The 13,668-nt window shown below is 45.6% G+C and overlaps 1 protein-coding gene across 1 annotated transcript in view; it reads left to right on the top strand.

Annotated features, from left to right (window-relative positions):
• Positions 1-8,705, top strand: part of LOC132534671 (tumor necrosis factor receptor superfamily member 10D-like) — a 37,085-nt gene extending 28,380 nt beyond the window's left edge. The window contains exons 10-11 of the mRNA XM_060179137.1: positions 6,668-6,725; positions 8,317-8,705. Coding sequence (XP_060035120.1) covers positions 6,668-6,684 — 17 coding nt within the window. The 3' untranslated portion in view covers positions 6,685-6,725; positions 8,317-8,705. The remainder of the gene's footprint in view (positions 1-6,667; positions 6,726-8,316) is intronic.
• Positions 8,706-13,668: the final 4,963 nt, after the last annotated feature.

Genomic DNA, 13,668 nt, shown 5'->3' with positions numbered 1-13,668 from the left:
TTCAGAATATAATTTCACAGCCATATATGTGTATTGTCTGTCACTGCACCCACAGCAAAGTCCTGTACCCATCCACTTTAATAACCACCAGTTTTCAAAAAGTCTTAAGGCAGCCCAGTTGCTTTTTTTTTGTACATGTATTTTTTTCCCTTTTGTTGCCCTTGTTGTTTATCATTGTTGTTGTTATTGTTACTGTTGTTGTTGCTGGATAGGACAGAGAGAAATCGAGAGAAGAGGGGAAGACAGAGGGGGAGAGAAAGAGAGACACCTCCAGACATGCTTTACTGCCTATGAAGCAAACCCCCTGCAGGTGGGGAGCCAGGGGCTCAAACTGGGATCCACTGCACCACCAACCAGCTCCCTTTTGTACATGTATTTACTTTACTCATCTATGTTTTGCATGTGAGCAAAACCATCTGTGCTTACTCCACTTAGCATAGTCACCTTTGGTTTTATCCATTTTGTCTTGAATGATACATTTTTTATTCAGTATCATCTTTTTTATTACAGACTAGTATTCCATGGAATGTCTGTTCTATAACCTCTTTATTTAGTCATCAGTTATTGGGCATTTAGGTTGTGCTTTTACACATACCTTGTCTACTATGAATAGTGCATCTATAAACATAGAGTTATAGTTGGCCTTTCAAATTAGTGTTTTCATTGTCTTTTGGATATATGCCCAGAAGAGGTACCACTAAACCATTTAGTATTTCCTTTTTTTTTTTTGTCTCCAGGGTTATTGCTGGGGCTTGGTGCCTGCATTACGAATTCACTGCTCCTGAAGGCCATTTTTTTCCCTTTTGTTGCCCTTGTTGTCTATTATTGTTATTATTATTATTGTTGTTGTTATTGCTGTCATTGTTGTTGGATAGGACAGAGAGAAATTGAGGTGAAATTGAGAGAGGATGGGAAGACAGAGGGGGAGAGAAAGTTAGACACCTGCAGACCTGCTTTACCACTTGTGAAGCAAATCCCCCTGGGAGGTAGAGAGCTGGGGACTTGAACCAGGATCTTTATGCCAGCCCTTGTACTTTGTGCCATGTGTGCTTAACCCACTGTGCTACTGCCCAGCCCCCTGTATTTCCATTTTTATTTGTTTAAGAAGTATCCACACTGTTTTCCATAGGGGATGTAGCAGTGAATTTTGTTGGTGTTGGTGATTTTATATTTCTCACCAAATTCTCACCAACACTTGCTATTTGATGTTTTGTGGATAGTAGGCCACTGTTACAGGTATGAGATGGTATCTCATTGTGGTTTTAATTTGCATTTCTGTAATGATTAGTGCTTTGGAACTTTACTTCCTATGTTTGTAGGCCAGAACTATATACTCATATCTGTGTGTGTGTGTGTGTGTGTGTGTGTGTGTATACACCAATGTCATTGCTAGGTCTCAATACCTATACAATTCCAGATTTACAAGTGGCCAATTTAAAAAAAATTTAATTATCTTTATGTATTGAGTAGAGACAGCCAGAAACTGAGAGGAAAGGGGGTGATAGACAGGGAAAGAGAGGTGGAATGTAGAATAGCATAATAGTTATGCAAAGAGACTCGCATGCCTGAGGCTCCAAAGTCCCAGGTTCAGTCCTCCACTCCACCATAAGTCAGAGCTTATCAGTGTTCTGGTAAAAAAAAAAGGGGGGGGGGAGAGACATCTGTAACACTGGTTCACCACTTGTGAAGCTTTTCCCCTGCAGGTGGGGACCAGGAACTTGAACCTGGGTCTTTGAGCATTGTAACATGTGTGCTCAACCAGGTGCACCTCCACCCAGTCCCATGGCCAATTTTTTTTTATAGAATTTTAAAAAGTATTTTATTTATTTATGTCTTTATTACAGGATAAAGACAGAAAAATTGAGAGGAAAGCGAGAGAGAAAGATACTTGCAGTACTACCTCACCACTTATGAAGCTCTCCCCCTGCAGGTGGGACCAGGTGCTTGAACCCCAATCCCTGACCATTGTAATGTGTGTGCTCCCTCAACCAGATATTCCACCACCTACCCCCCCCTTTCTGTTTGTTTGTCTGCTTGTTTGTTTTATTTTTGTTATGATAGAAGGTGAGAGACAGAAAGAGGGAGAGAAGAGCCATCTGCAGCACTGTCCCACCTCTCATGAAACTTCTCTCCTGCAGGTGACGATTGGGGCCTTGGACCTGGGTCCTCGTGTGCCCTCCTAGGTACACTAAGAGTTTACTCAGATCATTTCCCCACATTCTTCTTGGGTTGTTTGTCTTTTGTTCTTTAGCTTATGCTTTTTAATAGATTTTCACTATCAATCCCTGGTCTATGAGGTGTAAATATCTGTTTCTCAGTTACTATGTTGATTTTTTTCCTTATGGATTTGTAAAAATTATGGTTGTTATTGTTATTGTTACTGCTGCAATTATTGTTGATGGTTTTTATATTGTGATTGTTACTGTGGCTTAACTGCACCAGGTCAACTTTTTCAGAAAGAAATACAGAGACAGAGATTGAAAGAGTAAAACACCACAACCCTGAAGCTTCTTTCGGGGCAGTGGGGACTGGGCTTGAACCTGAGTTATGCCCATGACAAAGCAAGGGTACTATGAACAATGAGCTCCCTTGCCAGCTGTGTGGACCTTTCTTTCAATGTGTAGAAGCTTTTTAATCTGATGCATCCCATTTGTTTATTCTTCCTTTCATTTCCATTGCCAGTGGAGTTGAGTCAGTCTCTGAATATGTCTTTGATGTTAAGGCCCTAAAGCGTTTAAAGTATGTTTTCTTGTATGTATTTTATATTTATAGGCGTAATATCCAAGTCTTTGATCCATTTTGAGTTAATTTTGGGTTTGATAGTTGTAGATATTTATTGTTTGGGGGGAGATCGATTCTGTTCCCTATTACTCCATGACCATACCTCCTAGATGTCCCCTTGAATTAATTTTAGCATATGGTGCTATAATCTAACATCGTTCTTCTATATATGGCTGCCTATAATTTGTGTATTATTATTATTATTTTCTTCCAGGGTTATTGCTAGGTCTTGGTATTAGCACTACAAATCCATTGCTCCTGGGGTAGATTTTTCAATTTTTTGGATAGGACAGAGAGAGACTGAGAGGGAAGGGGAGATAGAGAAGGAGAGAGAAAGATAGACACCTGCAGACCTGCTTCACCACTTGTGAAGTTTCCCCACTGCAGCTAAGGAGTTGGAGTCTCGAATCGGGATCCTTGCATGGGTCCTTGTGCTTAGTACTATGTGCACTTAACCTGGTATGCCACCGCTCGGCCCCCTATTTTATGTATTTTTTAAAGTATTTAATTTATTTGTTGAGGATAGAGACAGAGAAATTGAGAGAGTAGAGGAAGAGAGAAAAAGAGACACCTGCAACACTGTTTCACCATTTATGAAACTTCTCCTCCTGCAGGTTGGCAGTGGGATCTTGAACCCAAGTCTTTGTGCATTATAACATGTGCAGTCAATCAGGTGCACAACCACTGGCCCCTTTTGTGTATATTTTTTAAATATACTTTATTTGTTTCTGCTGGTCTGAGTGCCTGTTTTACTTCAAGACCACATTGTTTTTATTGCTATTCCTTCACATTATACTTGGAAGTTGGGAAGCATGATGCCTCCTCTTTTGTTCTTCCCTTTTCTTTCTCTTAGAATTGCTTTATTTACTTATTTTTATTTTTTTTAATTTTACAGATAGAGACAGAAAGAAATTGAGAGGGGGAAGGGAACTAGAGAGGAAAAGAGAGACACCTATTTCACCACTTCTGAAGCTTTCCCTCTGCGAGTGAGGACCAGGGGCCTTGAACCTGGATCCTTGCACACTGTAGTGTGTGTGCTTAACCAGGTGCACCACCGCCTGGCCCCTAGAATTGCTTGCTTTCTTTATGAATGCTACATTGAAGAAGAAAAAAAAAAGACAAGTAATAAAAGTCAACAAAGATAGTGAAAAAAATCCCTTTATCCAATTTTATGACTTTGATATTATTTTCAGAGTGGCTGATATATGGGCACAGTAAGAAATTTTAATTAGTAAATTAAATGGGTTCTCAGTGAGTAGTGAACATTTTTTTTTTATTTATAAAAAGGAAACGCTGACAAAACCATAGGAAAAGAGGGGTAAAACTCCACACAGTTCCCACCATCAGAATTCCACATCTCATCCTCTCCCCTGATAACTTTCCTATTCTCTATCCCTCTGGGAGTATGGACCCAGGGTCATTATGGGATGCAGAAGGTGGAAGGTCTGACTTCTGTAATTGCTTCCTCTTCCCTGACCCAAAGGAATGTATTATGATGATATGTTGGTATACTTATAAATGGTCTCTGTATGCAATCATGTATAGGTGTATCTGATTCATTTTTACAAAGGGACTATGCTACATATAATACTCTACCATGAAACTCTCTAAACTTTTATTATCTGATAGAGAAAATTCTTCTCAGGGCTGGGTATTACAATGTGCAATTACAATGTGCACATATTACAATGTGCAAGGACCCCAGTTTGAGGCCCCAGTCCTCACCTAAAGGGGGAAAGCTTTTGGAGTGGCGAAGCAGTGTTGCAGGTGTCTCTCTGTCACTCTTCCTCTCTACCACCCCCTTCCCTCTCAATTTCTGGCTATCTCTATCCAATAAATAAAGATAATACCAAAAAATGTTTTTAAATAAAAAACTGTGTAAAAATAATATGGAAATTTTACATTTCTTTTACATTTTCTTTTTTAAAAAATATTTATTTATTTTCCCCTTTTGTTGCTCTTGTGATTTCATTGTTGTAGTTATTATTGTTATTAATGTTGTCATTATTGGATAGGACAGAGAGAAATGAATAGAGGAGGGGAAGACAGAGAGGGGGAGAGAAAGATAGACACCTGCAGATCTGCTTCACTGCCTATGAATCGACTCCCCTGCAGGTGGGGAGCCAGGGGCTCAAACCCGGATCCTTACACTGGTCTTTGCACTTTGCACCACATGAGCTTAACCTGCTGCGCAACCACCCGACTCCCCTCTACATTATTTTTACCCAGATAAAAAATTTAAGATTGTTTTGTTTCCTCTTCTATTCAGTAATTCATTGAAGTAATTTTGTATCATTTTAAATTGATCACATAGTGTAAGAATTGAGATCTTTTCAATATTCAATGTTAGTAATTTCCTTATGAAAGAAGAATGTTTCTTGTCTACCTATGTACCTGTTGAGTGTATTTGTTCTTCAAATTTCTGTTTTGTTGTTGAGTCTTTATGTTTGCATTCCATGTAGTTTGTAACCTTATGAGCTGGGTATTCTTTTTGTTTTCTTTTTATTATTAACAGGAAACACTGACAAAACCATAGGATAAGAGGGTTACAACTCCACACAATTCCCACCACCAGAACTCTGTATCCCATCCCCTCCCCTGATAGCTTTCCTATTCTTTATCCCTCTGGGACTATGGACCCAGGGTCATTATGGGGTGCAGAAGGTGGAAGGTCTGGCTTCTGTAATCACTTCCCTGCTGAACATGGGCATTGACAGGTCAATCTATACTCGCAGCCTGTCTCTCTCTTTACCTAGTGTGGCTGGGCTCTGGGGAAGCGGTGCTCCAGGACACATTATATAATCCTTTACTTTTACTTGTTGTCTGTTGCAATATTAACATCCTTCTCTAAGTTTATATTTAAGTTTAATTTGAAGGGATACCATCATGTATAACATATGCATGTACCCTTTCAGGTTCTGCCTTGCATATTTGTTTAAATTCTCCAGCATGGCCCCAAATACTGAGCACACTGTTCAAGGGCACTTAGAGCAGGAAAACATCCTTTTGGTGACTGCAGTTTGTTGGGGAGTCCCCCATCATCATGGGGCAACATTGCCCTTGTTTCATGTGACTGCTTTCATCATCATGGACACAGCCTTTTATCCTTAGTATTTTTTTTTACCCTTGGTATTTTTTAAAATGCAGAAATGGAGGTTAAATTTACTAAATGCCTTTTTTGTAGTGTCTGTGAGGAGTGTGATGATTTCACTTTCTTATATAGACTGATTATATAATACCTTATTGATCAAAGACATTGAATCGTGGATACACTTTTAGATTTTTCATAGTAACTTCATTTAAAGTCATCATTTGTGTTATATAAAAACCTGGGAGGCAGAAACTGTCTCCTGATGTGGTGATGGTTGGGGAGACTAAACAGAACTGGATGAACTGGGTGGGAATGTTCCATATCTTGATTGGGTGATGCTTACTTCCTGTATTCATTTCTCAGAGCTGGAATAGATGCTAAAGAAATGACTGCTGATATGTCAGGAAAATGGCTTAGTGGTGAGATCAGGACTTGCTGCATGAGGTTCTGAGTTTTATTCCCAGCATCACATATGCTGGAAAGGAGCTCAGATTCTCTTCTTCTCTCATTAATATCATTATTATATATATATATATGTTTATATATATATATATGTATATATATATATATTACTTAAAAAGCAGAAAGTGAGCATTACTCCAGTAGTGTGAGCCCCAAAAGGCCCCCCAGCACATGCAGCTGAGCTGTGCAGCCAGGAGGATTCTTTCTCTGTGTCCCCACAGAGACCTGCAGGACAGTGGCTGCCCCATGTCACAAAGCTGCCTGGTTGTCAGGCTCCCTTCTGGAATCAGGATAGTGACTCAAGCCCAGGTTTCTCTCTCCCTTACTTGACAGGCCTCAGCAGGAGCTGACGGGTCGCAGACCAAGAGGCAATGACTGGCTCCAGCTGCAGGTATAGACCCCACTGAATGTGAGTATGTTCTTTGAGGCAGGGTGGTGGCGGGCAGCAGCAGGGGAGTAGGAGGGTCCAGGTCCAAACTCCTGTCCCCATAGCTGACACAGGGCAGGATGAAGCCTGTGAAGCTTGTCACTGCATCTTTGGGCTCTAACCTCCACACTACCCTCTCCCCACCTCAATGTACCCCATGCCACCCCAAAATGTTATATACATCTCTGTCCTCCCCCTTCACCCTTTTCAGGGTCACCTTCATCCACACGGAGTTTTATGATGACTATGTTATCCAGCAGGGCCCCCACTGACTCCTACTCAGGAGGCTACCAAGCAGGTGACCTGTGGCTAAGCCAATTTGGTGTACACTGCATGCCCCTGTTTCAGAGAATTAGTAGAAACAAGGAATGCAATATGTTTCATTAATACCTCCCCACCCCCTTTTTTTTTGCCAGAGCACTGCTCACCTTTGGTTTATGGTAGTGTGGGGGATTGAACCTGGGACTTTGGAGTCTCAGGCACGAGAGTTTTTTTGCATGAAGCTATCTACCCCTCCCCATCAATAACCCTTTCAATATTTATTATGTGTTGAAAAGATACAGTATAATATGTTGAGTTAGTAGCATATATTATTAAGCTTATTATTTCTTGTTTATTAATTTTCTTAAATGTGTTACTAGAAAATATGAAATGCTATTCTTGGCTCACCTTACATTTCCCTAAATTAGTGGGTGCTATGGGTTGCACACATCTCACTCCTCAGCTCAGTCTGCTGAGATGGGTGGGGTCTGCCCCCTCTAGAAGGTCACACAATCCTTCTTCAGGGCCTATGCACCTCCCCCCCACCCCCCCAGAGCTCTGCCATGGTGTCTGTGAACACAGCTAAGCTGGGCATGGAGCCAGAGACCTTGGTCCTGCAGAGCCTTGCTGTGCCCACATGTGGCCACCCTGGGACCCCCCTATCATGACAAACAGACCTGGGCAGCTCCCTCCTCTCAGGCCCATGGCACCTTCAATGTGTCCCACCTCTGTCCACACCCCCCCACCCCACCCCGCACACACATATACTTTCTCTCTCCATAGTGTCCACTTCCCCTAAGGATATTAACTCTTCCTCAGGGGAGGATCCTCAAATAAACCTACCTTCCACAGTGCTCTGAGCCCAGCTGAGACCCTGTGGCTCATGGGGAGCAGATAAGGGACACATAGCAGCAGGGTGAGCTGTAGGAGTGCTCTTCAGGTCCCTCCCACAGGTCTGAGCCTGACTGAGATTCATTGGTTCATTCATACATTCTTTTTAAAATCTTTTTTTTAAACTTGTTTACTATCTTTATTTATTTATTAGATAGAGACAGCCAGAAATTGAGAGGAAGAGGGAGATAGAGAAGAAGAGAAACAGAGAGACACCTGCAGCCCTGCTTTACCACATGTGAAGTTTTGCCCTCTGCAAGTGGGAAGCCCAGGCTTGAACCTGGGTTCTTATGCATGTCAAATGTGTACTCAACCAGGTGTGTCACCACCCAGCCCGACTGAGATTCTTTCTAAAGTGGGTCCCAGCTAACCTGACTGAGCCTATGCCTTTGCTTCCCCCTAGCCCTGAGACTCTGCTTTGATCACTTTTCAAACATCATACCCATCATGTGCTGGGACCAGCTCCTGAGAAGGATGGGCCTACTAGACAGTGACATCCACGTGGCCAGAGCAAGGGCTAGAGAACCCTACAGTGCCTTGTATGAAATGCTGGTGACTTAGCTCAACAGAACAGGGCGAGAAGCCTCTGTCAGCACCCTGCTGGACGCCTTGGACAATGAGGGGGAGAGACTGCACGGAAGAAAATAGGAAACTACCTGGTGGGCTCTGGAACTTCATCAATGAAGTGCAGAATATAAAAATAGTCTATCTTTTTTAGTTACTTGGACAATTTTACCATATGTGGGACTGAGTTTGGAGCCCAGTCCCGATTATAGTGAAGGAATCTTCTAAGTTTGATTTTTTTAACATTTAAGAAATTTTGAGCCCCCACCCCGCAGCCCCCGCCCCGCCTGGTCCGCCGCCCCGCAGCCCAGCTCAGCCTGGGCGCCTCTCGAGGCCCTTCGAGCTCCTCTCCACGCTCCCCAGTTGGCTGCTTGGCCCCAGACTGCGCCCTGAGCCCACCCGCACTTGATCCCGTGTCCAGCAGGCAAGGCCACGCCCTCCCGCCCACCTGAGCGCCACCTGTGCACGCGCGCCCAAAGGTGAGCTACATGGTGAGTCCAGGGTCCCGCGCCCAGGCTGGAGGAGAGGGCCCTGCGCCCCTGCGCCCTTGGACCCCGCCGTCTATCCGCGCCCCCGGGGGTGTCCACTTCCTGTTTTCCCACCCTGCCTGGCACCCCAGCGCCCGCTGTGCTCGACCACTCTCCCGCCCTGCACTTCTTCTTTTTCTGGGACCCCATCTCTCTTTGTCTCGCTGTTTCTGAACATTCTGGTGGTCTCCCAACCCGGGAACCCCAATCCACCACCTTTCTGAGGAGCTTGGAAGACTACAGAAACCCGGAGAGGAACTGGCCGAGGTGGGTGTGCTCCGGAGAGCTCTGGGCGCCCCTTGCTCTGGCGCGCCCTCCCGAGCCAGAACCACCGGATGGCGCTGGGGTCCCTCGGCAGAGCCCCTCTTCAGCCCCCTGGGTCTCCACTACTACCTGTTTGCACTTGCTCAGCACTGGTCAGGACAGAGGCTTTCCCTTCAAGCCTATGTGCCTTAGTCCCCGGGGCAACCTCTGTCCAGTTTCCCCTGCCCGCATTCCAGCCAGCCGGCTGGTGGCCCCAAAGTTCCCAGCTACGGTTCAGTAGGTCCAGGATCCCCCCACCCACCCCCCCCACACACACACCCTGGAGTCACGGCCACAGAGGCATGGGCTTGGGCTTGGACAAAGGGACTAGACTTTGCTGAGCCTCAGTGTCCCCCACACAATACAGGGCTGTGTAACAATAGCCCGGGTGGGGGTGGCAGTGGTACCAGAGCTCCTGGAAGCTCGCACCCTGCACAGGCACCCACCAGGAAGGAGTCCACAGCTTCCAGGAGAAGTGGGACTGGGGGCTGCAGAGCGAAGGAAAGTGGGTCAGCAGTGCAGAGCCTAGCACCAGGCAGGGAAGCCTGCGTCCCTCCAGCAGCACCATCACCTCACCTTTCCAAGCCCTGTCAGCCACTCCTTTCTCTTTCCCCCTTCACCGATTGTCCTAAAATCAGTTTGAAAATCAGGATGAAGGGGAATCTGCTCCCCAAAAGAGATAAGAGCAGGGGTGTGGACACTGCCACACTCATCACAGGGCTTCCATGTGACTTACTATGTATTCTGTACCTTGTCTCCCAGTCATTTTTTTAAATTTCCTCATTGGGTAATTTATGTTTTACATTCGACAGTAAATACAATAGTCTGTACATGCATAACATTTCCCAGTTTTCCATATAACAATACAACACCCACTAGATCCTCTGTCATCCTTTTTAGACCTGTATTCTTTCCACCCACCCACCCCAGAGTCTTTTACTTTGGTGCAATATGTCAATTCCAGTTCAGGTCTTCCAGCCTTTTTTTTTTACAAGCTCACAGAGCATCTGATGTGTGTGTGTGTGTGTGTGTGTGTGTGTGTGTGTTAATCCCAGGCCTGCTGTGTACTCAGCCAGACCCTCTGAGTACCGTCTGAGGTGTTCTAGCACGCAGCACAGCACCCCCAGTGCTGCAGGCTGACTACATGAATCAGGGCTCATTTGGAAGAGGGACCCTCCTCCCAGATGGCAAGTTCTGGGTCCCCTGGCTGAGGTTTTGTTTGCAGCCACAGATGAGGCTGACAACTAGAGTGTTGCTCGGGGCAGGGAGCACACTCACACACTCATGCGCACACTCACATGTACACACACACTCACACACATGCATACACACAGAGCATGCAGCTTCCTACTCCTGACCCTGCCTGGCAGAGGTTCAGCGTTGGTGCCCCAGGACCTTTCTGCCTTCTTGGACCACAGAATTGCTTAGTAGCTCTGGCCATCTGACACCCTTATTCAGAGCTACGTGGTCTCTAAACTCACATGAAAATAGTGGCATCTACTTTTCCTTCTTCCTCACCATCCTAACCACCCCAAAACTCCTCAGTGGCTCCCTGCTGCCCTGAGAATAAGCAGTCGACTTGCCTTCCACCACACTGCAACTTGGGTTCCAGCTATGATGGAGGGGTAGTGCTCTCCATAGCTGACTTCTGAGCTTCCGCTGGGATTCACCCCTTCCCCATTTGAAATGTTGTCCCTGGGGCCAGGTGGTGGCACACCCAGTAGGCACACATGTCACCATGCACAAAGACCCAGGTCCGAGCTCCTGTTGCCCACCTGCAGGGCTGGGGAAGTTTTGTGAGTGATGGAGCAGTGTTCTAGGTGCATCTCCTCTTTGGCTCTCTTTTCCACCTCTTCATGACCCCCCAGTTTCTCACTCCTGTTAGAACGGAAAGGAAGGAAGAAAAAGGAAGGAAGGAAGGAAGGAAGGAAGGAAGGAAGGAAGACACTAGGAAGATTAGTGTACAGACACTTGGCAAAAAGAAAAAAAAATGAAGGGCTATCCCTGCCTAGTGTTTAGTGGAAGCCTACTGATCCCTGAAGGTCAAGGTGAAGGTCAGGCCCCCTCCACAGGGAAGCCCTGCTGCCATACTTGTTCTTTGCCTCCCTGTCTCTCCTGGTCTGAATGTTCTTAGGTGGAGCTGGGTCCTGCTCCCCTTGTGGTCCCAGTACCTGACTCATCCTGGGCATTCTTTGCAGTTTTGTCTTATTTTTTTAAAAAGATTTTAATTTGTTAATTAATGAGAAAGATGGGAGGAGAGAGAGAGAGAGAAAGAAGCAGACATCACGCTGGTACATGTGCTGCTAGGGATTGAACTCAGGACCTCAGGTTTGAGAGTCCAATGCTATATCCACTACACCACCTCCTGGACCACCAGATTCATTTTATTGAATGAAATCTGGACAAAGCTGAAAATAGTAAAAGCCAGGGGTTATCCCAGCATTCCAGTGGGTCCTGCTGGCCAGAGGCTGAGTTAGCCCTAGACTGAGGACTGTAGCTAAGGACAGAGGGGCCATAGCAAAATGCCCAGAAAAAGCCCCTGTTGTTGTTAAAATTCTGAGGCTCCAGCTGGCCAGGCTAGCTTCACGGGCGGGTAACAGAGATGACCAGAGACATACGGCTGGGCAGGGAAGCTGTATTTCTTTATTCAGGAACGATTCATAAACTAAACCATACTAATCACCAAACAGAACTCTGCTGTCTCTTTGCGGCGGCGCAAGCACTCTCTCTTACTCTGTAACTCTGGAACCCTGGAACTCTGGCGGGGTTCCTAGGGGTGGGGCCAAGTGGCCCACGAAATTAGCAGGACTGATGCAATTTTCTTGGCGGGGGAGAACTAGAACAACCCAATGTAAAGCATACAACAATTCCCCCTTTTCTTTTTAACTAAATGACTATAGTATCAAGGGTGTGGGGTGAACAGAAACCTCTATCATACAGGTATTTTTTTTTAAAAAAGAAACTGGCACAAACATGGAGAAACATGTAAGCAAGTAACAAGAACCAGTGTGCTGCCAAGGGAAGGCCTGAGGGGGCCTTTTTTGCCTCTGTGGGCAAAACTTTATCAGCTTAAAAAAAACGTTTCTTGCCTCTGGGGGGCGTACTTGTCTTGACGGACATTTGCATGGGGGCGGGGAACGGCCTAGAGTCCCAAAGGCAGCTTGCTGCAATTTACTTATTATGAAACAAAACTTGTTATTAGCATATTTCTAATAGAGAAAGAATTTGAGACTTTTACATATCAACAACGTCTTTTAACCTTTTGTTACACCCATTCAAGATGGAGTTGTGCACAGGAAAGGAAACCTCAGGCATGAGAATAATTAGCATAGCCATTGTGCGATCTACCATTTCTAATAGAGAAGGTAATAGAGAGTTTTACATATCAACAAGTCTATTTAACCTTTTGTTTAGACCAACTTAGTTAAAATATATTGATTGTTAACTAATTTTTACCTCAGACTTTAAATGTGAGTCAATTTTATCTTTATGAGAATTACGTTGAAAACCTTTTTCATTTAACTTTGACTAGTAAGAATTTAGCCTTAAAGTTACTGTTTATCAAACTTTAAACACACACATAAACATGGTCATTAATGCACAAGGAGAGAAACCTTTGTTACGAAGACATGTCATTTTAAACACGAATTTAAATCTGTACTGTCTTAGTTGTTGGGGGGGGTGCGTTGTCCAGCGGTGGTCTCTTGGGCAGCTTCACTTCTAGGAATTGCAGGTTGCGATCTCTGCATAAATCTCTGCGTACTCCAGCTTGTCTGCCTTCAGACCGGACCAGATCTTGTGTGCCCAGTTTCGGCAGGGAGCCCGGGGGTCCGGGAGGTCCAGGATCGTTCCAGAATTCATAGCAAGAGGGTGGGCAGGCCAGCTTTGTAGAAGGCGTGGGCCTAGGTGCCCAAGGGTGGCGACCATGATAGGCCACCACGGCCCTGCCCCATGGCCCTGCTATGTCTGCTGCCCTGTTCGAAGTAGCCGAGCAGCATGGAGGGATCACGCGTCCAGTGCCCTGCACCACGCGGTGGAGAGCCGGCTCCTGTGGGCTGGCCTGCGTGCTGGCATTGGGCTCCTGCGTGGTGGCATTGGGCTCCTGCATGGTGGCATCGGGCTCCTGTGTGCTGGCATCGGGCTCCTGCGTGCTGGCATCAGCCTCCTGCGGGCTGCAGGGCTGCGGGCGCAGTGCGCGGGGTTGTCTGGGCGCAGCCGACTGGCTGGCTGTTTAACCAGGTGGAAACAGCAGCTCCGCGCCTCGCCTCCCGCCCGCTGGCTATTCTCGCTGGCTGTTCTGAGTTCGCTCAAGCGAGTGGAAACCACAGAGTGGTCCAGAGATAAATGTTCCATAAACAGCA

This window comes from Erinaceus europaeus, chromosome 19 (genome assembly GCF_950295315.1).
Source record: "Erinaceus europaeus chromosome 19, mEriEur2.1, whole genome shotgun sequence".
Classification (NCBI taxonomy): domain Eukaryota; kingdom Metazoa; phylum Chordata; class Mammalia; order Eulipotyphla; family Erinaceidae; genus Erinaceus; species Erinaceus europaeus.
The sequence above is the reverse complement of the archived record's forward strand: the minus strand, read 5'-3'. Positions and strand labels throughout refer to the sequence as shown.